The 21,249-nt window shown below is 40.1% G+C and overlaps 1 protein-coding gene across 8 annotated transcripts in view; it reads left to right on the top strand.

Annotated features, from left to right (window-relative positions):
- Nucleotides 1-21,249, top strand: part of ZNF891 (zinc finger protein 891) — a 43,299-nt gene that overhangs the window by 2,255 nt on the left and 19,795 nt on the right. For 3 of the 8 annotated variants that reach the window (XM_021923211.2, XM_021923209.2, XM_031650969.1), the window contains exon 2: nucleotides 6,376-8,113. In XM_021923211.2, coding sequence (XP_021778903.2) covers nucleotides 6,459-8,113 — 1,655 coding nt within the window. In that variant the 5' untranslated portion in view covers nucleotides 6,376-6,458. Of the gene's footprint in view, nucleotides 1-2,185; nucleotides 2,848-4,782; nucleotides 4,827-4,860; nucleotides 8,278-21,249 lie in introns of those variants that run through there. The other 5 variants (XM_031650967.1, XM_021923208.1, XM_017946377.3 and 2 more) reach the window with 5 other exon arrangements.

Raw genomic sequence — 21,249 nt, 5'->3', positions numbered from 1 at the left:
GCAATTCTGGCTTCGAACTCCTCTCAGTATTTTTTTATTCACAGATTTCAGACATTATTTTAAAATAAGAACTTTGGCTGCCTTCTTTCCACATCCTTAAATCACAATGTAATTATTATTATTATTATTTTTTTTTTTTTTTTTTTTTTTTTTGAGACGGAGTCTCGCTCTGTCACCCAGGCTGGAGTGCAGTGGCGCGATCTCGGCTCACTGCAAGCTCCGCCTCCCGGGTTTACGCCATTCTCCTGCCTCAGCCTCCGAGTAGCTGGGACTACAGGTGCCCGCCACCGCGCCCAGCTAATTTTTTGTATTTTTAGTAGAGACGGGGTTTCACCGTGTTCGCCAGGATGGTCTCGATCTCCTGACCTCGTGATCCACCCGCCTCAGCCTCCCAAAGTGCTGGGATTACAGGCTTGAGCCACCATGCCCGGCCACAATGTAATTATTTTACAAATATTTTTCCCACAAATTTTGGATAAATATGTTCAGTGTTTTCATTTGATGACTAGTCTGTAGTACTGAACCATAATATGTTTCTTTCTTGTACAAGGTTTACCTTTCTTGTTTATAATGACTGCCTTTTTTATTCATTTACTTAGGTTTTCTTAAATCTATGTAAAATGTCTTTTGGTTCCATTTTCCTCAAGGGCTAATCTGTCATACAGTCTTACCACTTTTCTCCTTTTCTGGACATCCCCCTACAATGTAGATTGATCAGTTACTCTGTAGGCATGCAGCACACTGGCATACCACTGGGCTTCCCTTTTACCCTCATCAGTTTCCTCATCTCACCTCTGTGTTAGATCTCCTGTTTCCTATAAAGCACTTCTATTCCTGTTTGCTGGATTGTAATCTTACTGCCTTGAAAAAGGGTCCATATGATCTACATATATTAAAGTTGTAGGAATGAATAGAAATTACTTTGTCCTCACATTTGTGTGGTGTTTTCACCTAGTATACAAATCTCAGTGGGAAGTTACTTTCCATTAGAATTTTGAAAGCCAGTGAAGCTGGATAGGAAATGGGGCAGTGTTACCGTTACTGTTGAGAAGTCCTATTTCATACCTGCTAATGTTGCTTTATGTGTAATCTGTTTATCATCTCTTGGAGCTCTTTGGTATTCAAAGATTTCATGATGATGTGTGTTCTAATATTTAAAGAAATTACTTGCTTTGATGGATAAATTCTTAGATACTGTGTTTTTTAAAGGAATAAGAAGTTTCTGGCTGGGCACTGTGGCTCACGCCTGTAATCCCAGCACTTTGGGAGGCCGAAGTGGGTGGATCATGAAGTCAGGAGTTCAAGACTAGGCTGGCTGAGATGGTGAAACCTCGTCTCTACTACTAAAAATACAAAAATTAGCTGGGCGTGGTGGCCGGCACCTGTAATCCCAGCTACTTGGGAGGTTGAGGCAGAGAATTGCTTAAACCTGGGAGGCGGAGGTTTCAGTGAGCTGAGATTGCGCCTCTGCACTCCAGCTTGAGTGACTCTGTCTCAAAAAAAAAAAAAGTTTTCCCATATTTGTTTCTTCCTCCCTTTTTTTCTTTCTGGAACTCTGAGTAATCTGGGGTTGGACCTTAAAATTGCTCATATAGTTGTCTTTTTTTCACTTACTCTTGTTCTTTTAGATCAGCTTTATTCATTTATTTATTGAGACAGTCTCACTGTGTTGTGCAGGCTGGAGTGCAGTGGCACATCTTGGCTCACTGCGGCCTCTACCTCTTGGGTTCAAGCAATTCTCCTGCTTCAGCCTCCCGAGTAGCTGGGATTACAGGTGTGCATCAACACATCCAGCTTTTTTTGTTGCTGTATTTTTAGCTGGGACAGAGTTTCACTATGTTGGCCAGGCTGGTCTTAGACTTCTGACCTCAAGTGATTCGCCCACCTCGGCTCCCAAAGTGCTAGGATTACAGGAGTGAGCCACTGTGTTCAGCCAAGATCAGCTTTCTAGAAAAGTTCCTTAAGTTTATTTTTTTTCTTTTTTTTTTGTTTGAGACGGAGTCTCGCTTTGTTGCCCAGGCTGGAGTGCAGTGGCGCAATCTCGGCTCACTGCAAGCTCCACCTCCTGGGTTCATGCCATTCTGCCTCACACTCCCGCTTAGCTGGGACTACAGGTGCCTGCCACCACGCCCGGCTAATTTTTTATATTTTTAGTAGAGACGGGCTTTCACAGTAGCCAGTATGGTCTCGATCTCCTGACCTCGTGATCCACCTGCCTCGGCCTCCCAAAGTACTGTGATTACAGGCATGAGCCACTACGCCCAGCCCTAAGTTTATCTTTTAACCCTTGTACCTTTTGGGGGAGTTTTTACATTATAATTTTTAATTTCCTGGGAAATTACAAAAAAATCCATAGACTTCTATTCTTATTTCATAGAGGAAATATCTCTGATTATTTTTCAAATTACGAAATTTTCAAACACATATACAAGTATAATAGTATAGTGTACCAATCATCCTATTTTGTTGTTTCCTGATGAGAAGACATACATATTTAGCATTAGCCAGCTGGACTCAGTTTAGATTATTCAATTTTGTTGGCAACATCCAGAGCATGGTAACCAGGAGCCAGTCAAACATATGCCTTCTTCTTTCCATCAGGCTTGATCAAGGTGTTGGCCTTGGCCACATCAGTGTCATAGAGCTTCTTCACGAGCCTGTGAGGAAGGCTTGTTGTTGGCTTTAAGATCCACAATGAGCACAAGTGTGTTACATTCTATCTTCTTCATGGCAGACACTTGGTAGGAATTTGATGATAGCACGGTGGTCAATCTTGTTTCTCCTGAGGGTGCTCTTCTGAAGATACGTGGGCTGCCTCCAGAGTCTCAGTTCTTGGGCTGCTAGAAGGTGAGTGACATGTGGATCTTCTTTTTTTGTTGCTGTGGATGCCTTTCACCATTGCCTTTTTGGCCTTCAAAGCCTTTGCTTTGGTTTTAGCCTTAGGAGAGGCAGGAGTTTCCTTCTTCGCCATCAGCACCATCTTGTGAAGAAGGCCCCCTTGTTCTATTTTGAAGCAAATCTTGGACATTGTATATTATTTGTAAATAGCTCAAAATGTATCTCTGAATGTAAGTACTCCTTCTTAAGTAGGATATTCTCACACCTGCAAAATTTGTAATTCCTTTATATCAAATTTATAGGCAGAAGCCAGGGGGTGGGGTGGGGAGGGTATGCCTGTAGTCCCAGCCATTCAGGAGGCTAAGAGGCTAAGGTGGCGGATCACTTAAGCCAGGATTTCAAGGTTAGCCTGGCCAATATAGTGAGACTCTGTCTCTAAAAAATAAGTAAATAATAAATATATAGGCAGTGTTCAGATTTTTCTGTTTTCTCATGAATTTTTAAAATTTATTTCTTTGACTCATGGTCCAGATAACGTTTATACAATTTGAAGTCTCTGTGGTTTTTCCACAGAAAAATTATGTCTCCATGTTGTTTAAATTCCAGTTTCTCTTGCTGTCTGCTCCTTTGAATATGCTGTTGTTGCTTTGAAGTTTGTTGTTTTCTGTTTCTTACATTGTTTCCTCTGAATTCCTCCTTTGCTTTTGTTTTATTCCTCCACCCCACTGCTTTCTTCTGAGTTCAGCTTACGTCCTTTTAGTAGTTCCTTCAGGAACTATCTTGAGTGGTAAACACACACACCCACATAGATGCCTTTTATATTGCTCTCAGTCTTTAGCATACAATTGAATTCTAGGTGGTGGTTGTTTTCCTTTAGTACTTTGAAGATACTATTGTATTGCCTTCTTGGCCTCTATCTTTGCAACTGAGAATTCTGTAGTCAGTATAATGGATATTCCCTTGTATATAATTAGCCTTTTTTCTTCAGTAACTTTAAAGTTTTACACATTATTCTTGATATTGTAGTTTACCTTCAGTGTAGCTGGTAGCTGGTATATTTTTAAAATGTATTCTACATGGCACATGGTATACAGGCTTTCAGATCAAGGACTTATGTATCCTCCTTTCAGCTTGGAGTAAAAACAATCATTATATCTCACATTGCTTCTTTTCTATTTCCTTTTTTTTCCCTCTTCTGGAATTCCTGTTCAACACATATGCACATCTTTAATCCATCTGGAATTTGTGAATGTGAGGGGTGTGTTTTTTTCCAAACAGAAAGCCATTTGTCTTGATATCATTTATTAAATAGTTCATCCTTCCCCCCACCGATTTAAAGTGACATCTTTGTTATGTATTAAGTGTCTAGCTACACATGAATCTGTTTCTGAAGATACTGTTTTGTTTTCTATTATTGCGCTAATATCATTGTTTTACTTACTAGAGATTTATAATGTATTTTGAAATGTAATAGGGTAAGGCATTTTAAAGTATTTGCTTTTTTTATATATCTTTAATTTTCTATAGAACTTTAAAAACTACATTTCAGGAAATCCCTGTTAAATACATACATTAATCAAAATCCTACGGTGATTCACCTAGTGAATCTCAACATTTATTCAAATATTTTTTCCTGTTGTTTAGTAAAGTTGTTTAGTGTTTGTAATTAGTCCTATAACTAGAAAAGAAATAAAACTATGAGGAATGAAGGGTTAAACCTGCAATACAATTCTTAACATCTTTTACTACAGGGCAAACATATTTTCTTTCTTGAAGAGGAAGCCTAACTTTCTTTGTTGTTGTTGTTGTTGTTGTTTGTGTGTGTTTTTGTTTTTGTTTTCGTTTTCAAGCAGAGGATTTCACCCTGTTGCCCAGGCTGGAGTGTGGTAGCATGAACATGGTTTACTGCAGTCTCGACCTCCTGGACTCAAGTGATCCTCCCACCTCAGCCTCCTGAGTAGCTGCGGCTTCAGGCACATGCCACCATGGTTGGCTAATATTTAAATTTTTTGTAGAGACCTAGAGTCCCACCATGTTACCCAGTCTGGTCTCAAATCCCAGGACTCAAGCAATCATCTGTGGTGGCCTCCCAAAGTGCTGGGATTATAGGCATTAGCCCCTGTACCCAACCCAGAAGCCTGACGATTTCCTTTTCCTTCTTGAAAGAAGGGTGTGGGTATGGAAGAAATACCTCCATGCACAAAACCTTAATTATCATAGGTTCATTTGGTTTACTCAGATTGTTGAGTTCTGCCATGGACTGAAGACTCTTCTAGGTACTAGGAATACAGTAAACAAATCAGATAAAATCTATTTCTAAATGAGTTTCCCTAAAGTGACAAACCTATATACACTTCTGGTTTAGGGACAAAGAATCTACCTGTCAAAGATCTTTGTCTAAATAAAAATGTCAATTCTATAATTTTGTCCATTAAAACTGAGTTCTATTGATGTACAGTATTGACAGAGAAGACTTGCATTTGATGGTTAACTACCTAGTCTTCAAAAAGTGAGAACTTTAAAAATATTAGTGTAATAAATTGTTTCGTGATTTGTCGTGATTCTTGAAGTCCCCAAGCATGTATCTTTTGTATTTACACTCTATGTTATTTTGTTATTTATATTAAATTCATTATAAAAATTATCCAGGAGAGTACAGTATCTAATATTAATAGTTAGTGCCTCACTCCAAACTTGGGAATGCAGTTCATGGTTCTTCCTTTGTCACTTGACCCCCTTCAAGTGTTAGATAGAATAAACTATCATAGATGACAATATGGACTTAAGGGAGGGAGGTTAAACTGGAAGTGATCAAATGAACATCTGTTTCTTTTAAGTTCCAGGGTACATGCACAGGATGTGCAGGTTTGTTACATAGGTAACATATGCTGTACCTATCAACCCATCACCTAAGTATTAAGCCCCGCATGCATTAGCTCTTTTTCCTAATGCTCTCCTTGCTGCCCTCCCCCGACAGGTCCCAATGTGTGTTCCCCACTCTGTGTCCATATGTTCTCATTGAAATGAACATGTGTTTCAAAGTCACATATACACCTTTAACTTCAATAAAATTCCTTGGTAGGGTAGCAGCCAAATTGTCAGTCCTGTAAGGTTATTCTTGTAAACAAGTTACAGAAGAAATTTATATATAACAGGTGTGTTTCACAGGGAAATGATTTTTCTGTCCCAAAAAGTTAACTTAAAAAAGTAGCAAGTAGTACATTAAATTTAATTTGACAGCCATGTGTTTTTACTGGTTGGTTCTCTTCAGTTTTAATTTTTTAAAATAACTCATGCCCCATCCACCCAGAGCTCAAAGTGGTCTGAAGGAGAAGCCAGTACAAAGAATCAGGATGGTATTTCTTGAAGTGGGTAAGGATCATTATATTGCATGTCAGTACAAATCCCAGTAAAGATTTTAAGCTCATTAGACCTTGCTGGGATGTAACGGCGAGGGTCTACAATTTTGTATTCACCTTTCCCCAAATGGGTCCCTGTTCCCAGCTCTCTTACCTGAACCTGCTTCTTTGGCTACAGGGAGGACTTTGGGTGAAATGCATCCCTCCTGTGACTGGACTGGAGAAACAAGAACAGAAGCATCCTGATCTCGCCACTCTACTATGCAGGCTTATGTAGTCATAAAAGTGGCAGTTATGGACCTATCTTCCACATGGGCTTTCACTAAACAGGACTCTGCCCATTTCCGTCTGAGAAATGCTGAAGAGGAAAGGATGATTGCTATATTTCTGACAACCTGGTTACAGGAACCAATGACTTTCAAAGATGTAGCTGTGGAGTTCACTCAGGACGAGTGGACGATGCTGGATTCTGCTCAAAGAAGTCTGTACAGAGATGTGATGTTGGAAAACTATAGAAATCTCACCTCCGTGGAATACCAATTGTGCAAGCTTACTGTGATCTCCCCATTGGATCAAGAAGAGATAAGGAATATGGAAAAGAGAATTCCCCGAGGCATCTGTCCAGACCAGAAGATTCTACCTAAAACCAAAGAATCAACTGTGCAGAAAATTTTATGGGAGGAGCCATCCAGTGCAGTGAAAATGATAAAATTCACAATGCATAATTGGTCCTCCACATTAAAAGAAGACTGGGAATTCCATAAGATCAGAAAACAGTGTAAGATTCCAGGGGAACATTGGAGGCAAGTGACATATGCCCCAAAGAAAACAGTATCTCAGGAGCTGTTCCGTGACGATCATGAATTAGAGGAAACCTCTAAACTTAGATCAAAACTTATTTTTTCACAGAGCATTTTCGCCAGTAAACATTGCCAAAAATGTTACTCAGAGATTGGATGTTTGAAACACAATTCAATCATAAACAATTATGTGAAAAACTCTGTAAGTGAGAAGCTCTATGAAAGTCATGAATGTGATACAACTCTATGGCATCTTCAGAGAAATCAAACAGTACAGAAAGAGTACACATATTCTAAACATGGAATGCACTTCACACATAATATGTTTCACATACCTGACAATTTGCATATGGCACAGAATTCCTGTGAATGTAATAAAAATGAAACCCTGTGTCATCAGTCATCCCTTAAGAAACAAGGACAAACTCATACTGAAAAGAAACATGAATGTAATCAATGTGGAAAAGCCTTCAAAAGGATTTCTAATCTTACTTTACACAAGAAAAGTCACGTGGGTGAGAAACAATATGAATGTAAAGAATGTGGTAAAGTATTCAATGATTCCTCAACCTTAAGGAGACATATAAGAACTCACACTGGAGAGAAACCCTATGAATGTAATCAGTGTGGAAAAGCTTTCAGTCAAAAAACATCCCTTAAGGCTCACATGAGAACTCACACTGGAGAGAAACCTTATGAATGTAATCAGTGTGGAAAATCCTTTGGCACAAGCTCTTACCTTATAGTGCACAAGAGAATACACACTGGAGAAAAACTCTATGAATGCAGTGAGTGTGGAAAAGCCTTCAACACGAGCTCTCACCTTAAAGTTCATAAGAAAATTCACACCGGAGAGAATCTTTATGAATGCAGTGACTGTGGGAAAGTTTTCAGTGGGCTCTCATCCCTTAGAATGCATGTAAGAACTCACACTGGAGAGAAACCCTATGAATGTAAGGAATGTAGGAAAGCCTTCAGTGTTTCCTCTTCCCTTAGGAGGCATGTGAGAATTCACACTGGAGAGAAACCCTATGAATGCATTCAATGTGGAAAAGCCTTCAGTCAGAGCTCTTCACTTATTATACACAAGAGAATTCATACTGAGAGAGAAACTGTGTAAGTGTTAACGAATGTAGAATTGCTGTTTTCATTGGCTTAAGGTGGATTGCAAGCTCCTTGTCTCAGTCTTTGTTCTCTAAAATAACCATTTAAGGTTATAAAGGGCTCTTTCGTAATATAACATTTTGTTCTATAAATACTAATTACAACTTTTTGATCCATGGCTGTTTGGAATTAGGTATTTTTAATATGTGAAGTATGTATATTTTCAGTTATCTTTTTATTGTTGGTTTCTGGGTTAATTCCATTGTGTTCAAAGAATCCGGACTATATTTTACTGCTTTGTTGGTGTTTTTATGAAAGTTGTTTTCTGGCCCAGTGAGGCTGCTAGCAATAGCAACCAAACATTGAGCTCATCTTTCCTTACTAATGAATTCCATCTTGGCCAAGAACAATAAGGTATGTGGTTATAGAACTCTTTGACTTCTTGTAGCTAAGGGTAGCCATATCATTCATTCCTGCTGATTCAAAAATAGACATATCACTGAGAACAAAACTATCTATCTTGACCTCTACTTTTTGCACTTCATCTTTGTCCCTATGACTTGGCCATTCCTGAAGCTGCTGAAAGAGCTATCTTGTGACCATGAAAATGACAACTGTGGCCAAGGGATGAAGTAGAAGAAAGAGATCCCTGTTCCTCAAAGAAATCTTTAAATAGTTGTACCAGCCCTGCACTGCTTGTATTTGGACATGTTTCTCTGTGAGAAAAAGTTTTTTGTTTGTTCGTTTGTTTGAGATGGAGTCTCACTCTGTTGCCCAGGCTGGAGTGCAGTGGCACAATCTCAGCTCACTGCAGCCCCCACCTCCCAGATTCAAGTGATTCTCCTGCCTCAGCCTCTTGAGTAGCTAGGATTACAGGTGCCCACCACCACGCCTGGCTAATTTTAGCATTTTTAATAGAGACGGGGTTTAACCATGTTGGCCAGGATGGTCTCAAACTGCTGACCTCAGGTGTTCCACCCACCTCAGCCTCCCAAAGTGTTAGCATTACAGGCATGAGCCACCTTGCCAGGCTGAGAAAAATATGTTTATTGATTTTTTTTTTTTCCAGTTTTTCAGACAGAGTCTCTGTCTCTCAGGCTGGAGTGCAGTGGTGTGGTCATGGCTCATTGCAGCCTTGACCTCCTGGGCTCAGGTGATCCACCACAGTCTCCTCAGTAGTTGGGATCACAAATGCATGCCACCATGCCTGGCTAATTTTAAATATATATATTTTGTAGAGACAGGCTCTTCACATTGCTCAGGCTGTTCTCAAACTCCTGGGCTGAAGCAGTCCTCCTGCCTTTGCCTCCCAAAGTGCTAGGATTACAGGCATGAGTCACCATGCCTGGCTTTTACTGATTTTTTTTAAAGCACTACATAAATACAGTCAACACAGTCACGATATTGTAGAAAAACAGAGGTATATAGAGTTAAATGTTTTATGTTGGATGTACACATTTGAAGAGGAACATAGAAAAAGAATATGGAAAAGGAATGTTGACAGAACTTTTATGCTTAAGCAGCAGATGAAGATAGAGCCAAGATCACTGAAAGCAAGTGTTTAGAGCAGCAAAAAGAGTATCCCAACATTTCAGCGTTGGAACTACAGAAAGTTTTCAGATCAAGGGGAAGTTACAAATTTTAAATGCTAAATAAAGCATGAGATTTTGTTGCTTGGTCTTGCAGATACCAGATTAGTTCTTTTTTTTTTTTTTTTTTTTCTTTTTGAGACGGAGTCTCGCTCTGTCGCCCAGGCTGGAGTGCAGTGGCCGGATCTCAGCTCACTGCAAGCTCCGCCTCCCGGGTTCACGCCATTCTCCGGCCTCAGCCTCCCGAGTAGCTGGGACTACAGGCGCCCGCCACCTCGCCCGGCTAGTTTTTTGTGTTTCTTAATAGAGACGGGGTTTCACCGTGTTAGCCAGGATGGTCTCGATCTCCTGACCTCGTGATCCGCCCGTCTCGGCCTCCCAAAGTGCTGGGATTACAGGCTTGAGCCACCGCGCCCGGCCAGATACCAGATTAGTTCTAACAAAATACAGAAGGAGCGGCATACGGTGGAAGAAAGAAGGCAGTGGCTGCTGTTATAGCTATTCATGTTAGCCTCAGAGGATGGTGAGACATCCAGATGAAGAGGTTGGTACGCAATTCTAGAACTGAGGAGGTGTCTAGATAGAGATACAAATTTTAGTGACATCAGTAAAGAGACTGTAACAGGTTTTGTGACGGTGAATAAGAATGAAAAGAGAATGTCTGCCACCTACCCTGAAGACGTACATTTAAAGGAACCATAGTAGAGAGATAAGAAAACAAGAAGAGTGGAGTTTCACTGAACCAAGACAAATGAGTTTCAAAAAGGAAAGTGAAGTTGGCCAGGCATGGTGGTTCACGCATGCAATCTTGGCACTTTGAGAGGCTGAGGCGGGCAGATCACAAGATCAGGAGATCAAGACCATCCTGGCCAACATGGTGAAACCCTGTTTCTACTAAAATACAAAAATTGGCTGGGTGTGGTGGCATACACCTGCAGTCCCAGCTACTCAGGAGGTTGAGAGGCAGGAGAATCACTTGAACCCGGGAGGCTGAGGTTGCAGTGAGATGAGATCTCACCACTGCACTCCAGCATGGTGACAGAGCAGGACTTCGTCTCAAAAAAAAAAAAAAAAAAAAAAAAGGTGAAGGTAACTTTTTAGTGTTAGGGATCAAATTAGATGAAGTCTAAAAAGGTAAACACATACAGCCATGGGAAGATCATTTGTGATTGCAGTTCAAAATAACAGTGGTACATTGAAGATGGTTGCTAGATTGGGCTGACTTTAGGAATCAATGAAGGGCAAAGAAGTAAAGACTGGATGTAGACAAGTTTGAATAATAGGAGAAAGGGTAGTAGCTGGAGAGAGATTTGGAGTAAAGATCATATGTTTAAAATATGAAAAACTAGAACATATTTGAATTCTAATGTGATGAATGTAGTATGGTGAGGTTTAATATGCAGCTTAGTAAAGTTTAATATTAGCTTCTGAGGATGGGGTGTTGCTGTTTAGAGCACAAACAAAAGGATTGGTGTTTGCCATGAGGCAGAGGGATACTTCCACCATTCTCTCAGGACTAGAAAAATGGGTGGGTTGGTTTAAATTACCTGTTTGTTTCCGTACACCTAAGTTCACTGAGCAGTGGTCAGAATATGTGAACTATATAATGCTATTTTGTGTTTCCTAAGAACACTACTGTGTGGCAGCCACTGCTAAGTACTAACTAAATATACTATATATATATATATATATTTTTTGAGGCGGAGTCTCGCTCTATCACCAGGCTGGGTGCAGTGGCCACGGGATCTCAGCTCACTGCAAGCTCCGCCTCCCGGGTTCTGCACGCGCCATTCTCCTGCCTCAGCCTCCCGAGTAGCTGGGACTACAGGCACCCGCCACCTCGCCCGGCTAAGTTTTGTATTTTAGTAGAGTGGGGACCACCGTGTTGGCAGGATGGTCTCTCGATCTCCTGACCTCGTGATCCGCCCGTCTCGGCCTCCCAAAGTGCTGGGATTACAGGCTTGAGCCACCGCGCCCGGCCTTATATTTTTTATTCTTTATGAATAGATCTTCAGTTTTGCTAACAGTAGTATTGTGTTTAGCTACAAAACTACTTATCCCAACCCCTTTGTAGCCAAGAGATGCCATTTCTACTGTTCCTGGCCAATAAAATATAGATAGATGATTATAGGTTTCATGGTAAGATTAGCTGCTAAGAGGAAGGTGGATGAAATACTGCAAGGAGGTTTTAGTGAAGAAGATCTCTATATATTTGAAAGTCCTTCCAAGTTATCAGTAGAGCCATCAGTAGAGAAGACAGCAAAGCAAGTAGTAAAGTCTACATGAATGAAGAGAGGTCATTTAAATAAAAGATAAGACCAGGCGCGGTGGCTCACGCCTGTAATCCTACCACTTTGGGAGGCCGAGGCGGGTGGATCATGAGGTCAGGAGATTGAGACCATCCTGGCTAACACGGTGAAACCCCATCTCTACTAAAAATACAAAAAATTAGCCAGGCGTGGTGGCAGGCACTGGTAATCCCAGCTACTCGGGAGGCTGAGGCAGGAGAATGGCGTGAACCCAGGAGGTGGAGCTTGCAGTGAGCCAAGATTGCGCCACTGCACTCCAGCCTGGGCGACAGAGCGAGACTATCTCAAATAAATAAATAAATAAATAAATAAATAAAAATAAAAGATAGCCAGGAAGAGAGGTAGAATGTGGTATAATTAGATGGTATGAGCCTGAAAGGAAGGAGTGGTTTTTACCAGGCTGCAATGGTTAGAAGCAGTGTTAGGGAGCAAGGAAGATACTGGTCCCACTTCCAGCCTGTGGATATGTGGAATACATGGGAATAAGCCCCCTTGTGATGTGATTGTTGTCAGGGGTTTTTTGCTCCCCAGGGAACAGCCAAGTTTAATGAAAGGAAATGTTCAGGGAAATAGTTGAGGATGTTAAGGGAGTTTATTAGGCGAATCTCAGAGGGCACCATGAAAGAGTCTCCAGAAGGGCAGGGGTTTAGGGTTTGTGGCTTTGGCCTGAGAAATACAGAAGATCGTTATGACAGTATTGATAGGAAAAAAAGATCAGACCAGGGCCATGACCAGTGAAAACAAAATTTAAAGGGAGTATAGGTTCGATCCCAGCAGTCTGTAAGAAGATGATGGGTACTTAGCTTGCGGTGAGCCAAGATCGCGCCACTGCACTCCAGCCTGGGCGATAGAGCAAGACTCTGTGTCAAGAAAATGGTCCCAACTGCATGTGGTTCTTGGGTAAGATCATCTTGAGGAGTACTCAGCAAGGGATTGTACTTGGTTGGTTGGGACTGGAATTTCATTCTAATTTTGGCCCAGTGATCTTGGAACAGATTGAGCATCTAAATCTGAACATCTGAAATTCAGCGTGCTCCAAAACTTGAAACTATTTGTGCGCCGATGTGACTTTCAAAAGAAATGCCCATTGGAGCATTTAAAATTTTGGATTTTCAGATTTGTGATGCTCAACTGGTAGGTATAATGCAAATATTTCAAAATTCAAAACACTTCTGGTCTCAGCATTTTGGATAAGGAATACTCATCCTGTATACCAGCAGGTAGACTCAGGCACGGTCTCGCCCGGCATCTCACCTGGATTTTATTGCAATAGCCTCCTAACTGGTTTCTCTGACTTGAATCGTACTTTGCTTTAGTATGTTTTTTATGCAGGTGCCATGGTATCCTATTAAAAAAAAAAAAAACTGTGTGTTTTTTAATTATAAAACTAATACATGCATAGAAGAAAACAATGTAAATAACTTCTGCCCTACACAGAAGGGAAACCCCAGATTCTGCTGCCTTAAAAAATTAATATTGTAGGTGAATGTGCATTCCGTCAGACTATGTACATACAAACTTTTTCATTTTATAAAAATTGAGTTATACCTTTTATCCCACATCTTTTTTTTTTTTTTTTTTTTTGAGGAGTTTCGCTCTTGTTTCCCTGCTGGAGTGCAATGGCACGGTCTCGGCTCACGGCAACCTCTGCCTCCCGGGTTCAAGCGATTCTTCTGCCTCAGCTTCCCAAGTAGCTAGGATTACAGGTATGTGCCATCACTCCTGGCTAATTTTGTATTTGTAGTAGAGACGGGGTTTCTCGATTTTGGTCAGGCTGGTCTCAAACTCCCGACCTCAGGTGATCCGCCCACCTCACGCTTGCAAGTTGCTGGGATTACAAACATGAGGCCATCATCCCCAGCCTATCTGACATCTTTTTAAACATCTTTGTGTGTCAGTGCATGTAGTTCTATTTCATTTGTAATAGCTGCTTAGCATTTGATTATATGCTCGTACCATAATATAATCCATTTGCCTCCAGAGTTTTTATAACAATACTGCAATCAATAATATTGTTTATATCAACTGTTCTCTACACTTCCCAGGGTGATCCATCTAATGTACTAACCTGATCATATAACATTTCACTTTTAATCATCATCTGGCATTTTTCTCCAATTAAGATAAAATCTTTTTACAAGACCTTGCTCAAACTCTTACTTGCCTTTTCAGGCCTCATCTCTTATTATTCCCTTTATCTTCACCATCTCCCTAACTTAACGTGTCCTGTTTATCCTTTAGGTATTGTATCCTTCATCTGCTTTAACAATACTTGTCACACTTTCACACTGTATTGCCTGTTTGTGTATTGTGCCCTCTACACTGTAAGTTTTGGTAAGGTGGGAACTTTGTCCAAATTTTTCATTGTTTTACTCTTACTACATGGCCCAGTGTAGGTGTTCAGTTAAACATTTACGGTTCTTCAACAAATTTTGTGCCTTTTCTTTTACTTAGCATTCTAGTGGAAGTTTAACTTAAAAGCTATTTAAGTGATTGTGAGGTAAAAGTTGCAAGGAGCTGGGTGCAGTGGGTTGTGCCTATAGTCCTATCTACTCTGGAGGCTGAGGTGGGAGGATTGTTTGAGCCCAGGAGTTTGAGACCAGCCTGAGTAACATGAGACTGCATTACAGTAAAAATGCATGGAATTAATTTTTCTTCTAGGTATAGGAAAATGTTCCACCATAACAGGTGTGCAGAAACTAAGACTTAGGACTACAGCAGTTTAATGTTATTTATATTAGGTCCCTCTCCTAGTCCCTCTCCTCTCTTCCCTCATCCCACTCACCACCACCCCATTCACTACACAAGCTTAGTTTATTTTTTGTAGAGCTAGTGTTCGTATTTTGTTCCATTATATATTATAATATGAAAAGGGATGAGTTGACCAAGTATTGGTGAGTGTGTGGTATACTTGCTTTAGACTACCAATGGAAGCATAAATTAGTACAAACTTACTGGGTGGATATGCTGGCTCACATCTCTAATCCAAGCACTTTAGGAGGCTGAGATGAGTAGATTGCTTGAGCTCAGGAGTTTCAAACCAGCCTAGGCAACATGGCAAAACCCCATCTCTACCAAAAAAAAAAATTGCCCATGGTAGCATGAATCTGTCCCAGCCACTAGAGATGCTGGGGTACGAGGATCACTTGAGCTGCAATGGGGTTGAGGCTGCAGTGAGCCGTGATTGCACCACTGCACTCCAGCCTGGGTGACAGAGTAAGACCCTGTCTAAAAACAGAAACCAAAAAAAAAACTTGGGAAAGTTAAGCAATAAATGTCCAAAGCTGGAATATTTATAACCTTTAAATATTTAAAAGCTAACAATTTTAAACTGAGATATTATAAAAGGATTTTTCATATAAGCATGCATAAGTAACAATATTCACCTCAGTTTCATGCCCTAGTGAAAACCTGGAAAATTCCTAAATGCCCAGTAACAGTCAATAAAATGGAATGTAATTCAGTCATTAAAACGTAATTCTGTGTGGATTGACATGTGGAGATATATTTGATACATTATGAATTTTAAATAGTCACAAAATATTATGGTATGACTTTTTAATGCATGTTATAAATATGTGTGTGTGCATTGAAAATATGGAAAGACATAACACCAAAGTTTTATCAATGGTTATTTATATCATAATTTTTTTATTTTGTCTTTTTTTTTAAGATGCCTAGTTTAGTGAACAGAGCTGTGGTCTATTTTTAAAAATTAATTCTATCATTAACTTCTTAATACTTTTTAAAGCATGATTTTAATATCTTCAAAGTTGTAATTTGCTTGGGATATTTTTGGACAAATAAATTCATTTTTTAAATACCAGATTTTAAAAATTGAAATATATATATATATGTGTGTGTGTGTATGTATTTTTTTTTTTGAGATGGAGTCTCGCTCTGTCTCCCAGGCTGGAGTGCAGTGGCGCTATCTCGGCTCACTGCAAGCTCCACCTCCCAGGTTCCCGCCATTCTCCTACCTCAGCCTCCCAGGTAGCTGGGACTACAGGCACTCACCACCACGCCCGGCTAATTTTTTGTATTTTTAGTAGAGACGGGGTTAGCCAGGATGGTCTCAATCTCCTGACCTCATGATCCGCCTACCTCGGCCTCCCCAAGTGCTGGGGAAAATATATTTTTTAACTTACCATTTCTATCTACTACCTTTTAAAGGCAAACTTTTGAAAGTGTTGATAAAGGGTGTGGATACTTTTCAGACTTCCTCTTACTCTAGGCAGAATTCAAAATATGAAGGATACAAATAAGATTCTCTGGTAAGAACAGGGAATTGTGTTAGAAAAAGCAGTCAGGGCTAGGCACAGTGGCTCACGCCTGTAATCCCAACATTTTGGGAGGCCGAGATGGGTGGATTGCCCGAGCTCAGGAGTTCGAGACCAGGCTAGGCAACATGGTGAGACCCCCAGCTCTACTAAAAATACAAAAACTAGCTGGGCGTGATGGCGCGCGCCTGTAGTCCCAGCTACTGGGAGGCTGAGGCAGGAGAATCACTTGAACCCAAGAGGCAGAGGTTGCAGTGAGCCGAGATAGTGCCACTGCACTCCAGCCTGGGTAACAGAGCAAGACTCTGTCTCCAAAAAAAAAAAAAACCAGAAAGAGCAGTCAGGAAGGGTCTACATGAGAAAGTTAACATTTAACTTGAAATACGAAGGTAAAGGAGGAGTAGGGAGCTCCTTATTCCGGCTCCATGGGCAGGGGGCGGAGGGACAGAGGAAGAGCTTTCTAAATAGAACAGCAAGAGCAAAAGGACTCATCAGGATTTGACATATTTGTGGAACAGAAAGTAAATCCAGTAACTGGAAAACGGTTAGGCAAAAGCGTAAGGAGAAGAGTATATGAAACCAGATTGAAAGAGGCAGGGGCCAGATAATAAAAGACCTTGCCAGCTATGACATGAGTGTATACTTTATTTGAAGAGTTATGAGGAACTATTTACATTTTTCAAAGATTGAAATTATTTGTTTTAAAAAGATCACACTTTTGGCCGGGCGCGGTGGCTCAAGCCTGTAATCCCAGCACTTTGGGAGGCCGAGACGGGCGGATCACGAGGTCAGGAGATCGAGACCATCCTGGCTAACACGGTGAAACCCCGTCTCTACTAAAAAATACAAAAAACTAGCCGGGCGAGGTGACAGGCGCCTGTAGTCCCATCTACTCGGGAGGCTGAGGCGGGACAATGGCGTGAACCCGGGAGGCGGAGCTTGCAGTGAGCTGAGATCCGGCCACTGCACTCCAGCCTGGGCGACAGAGCGAGACTCCGTCTCAAAAAAAATAAAATAAAATAAAAAGATCACACTTTTGTATAAAAAAAATCTTGAGAGACTAGGAAGCTTATTTGCAATAGTTCATGTATGAAATTTGAATGCCGAAAACTAATTTCCTTAGCATTCACTTTTTAATTTTTCTTTATTTTTTAATTTTCTGTAGTTATTGGGTTTCCTTTTTAATCTTTTCATAAGTTGCATTCACTTTTTAAAAGACAATGAGATTTGTTTTAGCATAAACAGGAAATTCATGGCTAATACATGTCACGACTTAAATTCACCTCTAACTTAAGAAATGCATGTCAAACACATAAAATTATATTTTCCACCTATGAGCACAGTTTCATGGAAGTTTTGATTTTTCTAAAATATTTTTTGATACAATATCCATTTTTTCTGTGTAATTTTGTCCTTTGTGATATTGTGGGTATTCATGATGCAGAATTTATTTTAAAAACTTATTTCTGTAATATTTATTTCTCCGTTTTTTTGAGACAGTGTCTCACTCTTGCCCAGACTGGAATGTAGTGGCACAGTCTCAACTCACTGCCACCTCAACCTTCGGGGCTCATGTGATCCTCCTACCTCAGCCTCCTCAGTTGCTGGGACCACAGGCATGTGCTATCACACCTGGATAATTTTTTTATTTATATTTTTTGTAGAGATGGGGTCTCACTACATTGCCTAGGCTGGTATGAAATTCCTGGGCTCAAGCAATCTTTCTGCCTTTTTTTTTTTTTTTTTTAAAGAATTGTTAACATACCAGATAATTTTTTTACAGTTTTTGCCACTTTGTCTGTGTCCTGCCTTTTAAAGGCAGACTTTTTAAACTATTGCTAAGGACTTGGACCCTTTCTTCCAAATCACTGGTACCCAATATGCAGGTTTTGGTACCTCTTTTTGCTCTGAAATTTCTTGGATCTCTTCAGAGGGATTTAACAAATTTCCTGTCCTTTTTCTTTTTCTTTTTCTAGTTTTGTTTTGTTGAGATGGAATATTGCTTTGTCGCCCAGGCTGGAGTACAGTGGTGCAATCTCGACTCACTACAACCTCCACCTCCTGGGTTCAAGCAATTCTCCATGCCTCAGCCTCCACAAGTAGCTTGGATTACAGGCATGCACCACCACACCCAGCAAATATTTTGTATTTTTAGTAGCGATAGGGTTTCACCATGTTGGCCAGGCTGATCTCAAACTCCTGACCTCAAGTGATCTGCTTGCCTCAGCCTCCCAAAGTACTGGGATTACAGGCATGAATCACTTAGCCCCCTGTCCTTAGAAACATTGAGGTATCATAGAAAATTCTTTTGGGCACATCACAGCAACAAAAGTTAACCCAGCTTTACCTATTTGTGAGTATCTTAAGTTTCCCAAAGCATTTGATTGTTGCTTTCCAAAAAAATACAGAATTGTGGTCATTCTCCCACGGCTGTTCTTTACTAATATTGATTGCATCTACTGCTCTATCCCCTTTCTGCATTCATAGTAACTTCTTTTTCCAATGCTGAAGATTAATCTTCTGGGAGAGTTCTTTTAAAACAACTTTTTTTTCTGAAGCATAATACATAATAATACATAAAGGCATGCAGCTTTACGAATTTCCCCAAATAGAACACACTTAACCAGCCCCCAGATTATGAGAGCCAAATTAATACTTTTACTACTTTCACAATGTTCCCAGACTCATCTTTTAACCGTCTTCCTCCTTTCTTGTGCTATTTAGTTTGATGTGTATTTTATAATCCACCAGATACTCTTACGTAAAGTCAATATTTCTATCAGAGTTGTGACAAACTTTGAAGGTCCAGAGAGTAAATATTCTAGGTTTTGCAGGCCATATATGGTCACTGTTGCATATTCTTATTTTTCTAAGCAGCTTTTTAAAGATGTTAAAATCATTCTTAGCTTAAAGGCCTTGATTTGGTCCATAGACCATAATTTCCCAACACCTGACTTGTATTTATAAACATATTTACCCCTCCAGTGTTACTTCTTTATTTCTGCATTTCCAAGTTTCTAAGATTTCATACTGCCTGAAAAACTAGTATTTCTTTCAGCATAAGCATGCTGCCATGTTTCCTCCATTGCTTTTATTCCGAAACATTTTTATTTCGGAAGGATATTTTAGCTCAGTATGAAAATAGAAGTTAGCAGTTTTTCACAGTATACATATGAGCCCCCTGCCCCCCACTGCAATAGTCTTTCTTAAAGGGACCTGCCTCTCCCTCAGTTGAGAATATTTAAGACTGAACTGGCTTCAACCATATGTCAGATAGTACGTTTGTGGCCTATCCATTTATTTCTAGGAACCCCATGATCATTTAGCCATTGCCACCTCTATGGTTAAAATTCTCATTACCAGTGCATCCCCTGGACTCTGGTGCGAATTTTACCCAACCCTCCCATGCCAAGATCCCGTGATCTCTACTGAAATTGGGATCTTACTTTCATTATAGAAGTTCTGCATCATCTACAGTCTAGAGAGGGTAAGTACCACACAGTTGTCCAAGGATAGTGGTACAATGTATTTCTTAATACCCTGATGGGAGCGTCTTTTGGCCTTTCTCTGGCTAAGGGAACAAAATGAACATAATAGTAATTCATTCTAATATTTACATCTCCTTCTAAATCAGGGGTATCCGATCTTTTGGCTTCCCTGGGCTACACCAGAAGAATTTTCCTGAGCCACAATAACTGATAGCTGTCATTAGTGTTCATGTATTTTATATGTGGCCCAAGTCAGTTCTTCCAGTGTGGCCCAGGGATGCCAAAAGATTGGACACTGGATTCCATCCAGTATGACTTTTCAGATACCTAAGAAGATTTTGCTACACTCATTACAATGGTAGTTTTCCCACAGTGTAATTCTCTGAAGTAGGTTCAAAATGCTGCAGAAAGTCACTCTACATTCATTTATACAGTTGCTTTTTCTCCTACAAGAGTATTAAAATGTAAGCATTGCATTGTAAATGAAGGCATTCCAAAATCATTGTTTGTGTCACTTTGCTCAATTGGAGATTGCTCCAAAATAAACGTTCTCAACGTTGGCTGCCCTAAACAAAAACTAGAGCGCAAAGATTTGATGTAGTCAGGGGTTGGCCAAGTTTTTCTGTAAAGGGCTAGATAGTAAATGTTTAGCCTTTATGGCAGTATATTAAACTCTTCAGTTGTAGAGGTAAGGAGCCATAGACTATGTAAATGAAATACCTGGCCCATGGGCTGTAGCTTGATGACCTCTAATATAGTTCATGAGGTGCATCCCCACAGAGTAAACAGTAGGAAGGAGAGTAGATGTGGAGCAGATAATGGGAGAAATCCAGTATACCCTTAAATAAATAAATAAATGAGTTTTTCATATCCTAATATTGTTGACAGTGTAACTTGATTTTTACCCTGATACAAACCATTGCTGCCTGAGAAAACCAAATCAAGTATTACATACCCATATGTAATAAGGCATGCTGCTTGTATTTGACTGTACACTATTGTAAGATAAATCAGCCCCTCCTGAACAACTCTTATGGAAAGTTGAGAAGCTTCTAAATGTATGTACCAATATGGCATGCCAATGGCAGGTTTGAAGAAATATACTTCCAATAATGTATTTAGAACTCTAGTTCATGTAAATAAGGTGTTTTTGGGCTAAAACTTTTATAAATTTCAGATCTTACAAAACTACTTGGATTTAATAACACCTTCTACAAATGTGCCCTCAATGCAGCCATTAATGCTAAATTCATTCCTATTCATATTCTCTACTTCTCTTTCTACAAAATAAAATTGCTTACCTTCCTCATTAAAGCCAACTCACCCTGATGGTGTGAGCTTTGCCAGCTGGGCAGCTGATAATGCCAGAACAGTTTTAAACACATGCTTACAAAAGAGTGGTTTTACTGTACATGGAACAAAACAGGAGGAGTACCTTGGTAATTTTCTGTGATGTATCTTATTTATACTTATTTCACACTG

This window comes from Papio anubis, chromosome 9 (assembly GCF_008728515.1).
Source record: "Papio anubis isolate 15944 chromosome 9, Panubis1.0, whole genome shotgun sequence".
Classification (NCBI taxonomy): domain Eukaryota; kingdom Metazoa; phylum Chordata; class Mammalia; order Primates; family Cercopithecidae; genus Papio; species Papio anubis.
The sequence above is the reverse complement of the archived record's forward strand: the minus strand, read 5'-3'. Positions and strand labels throughout refer to the sequence as shown.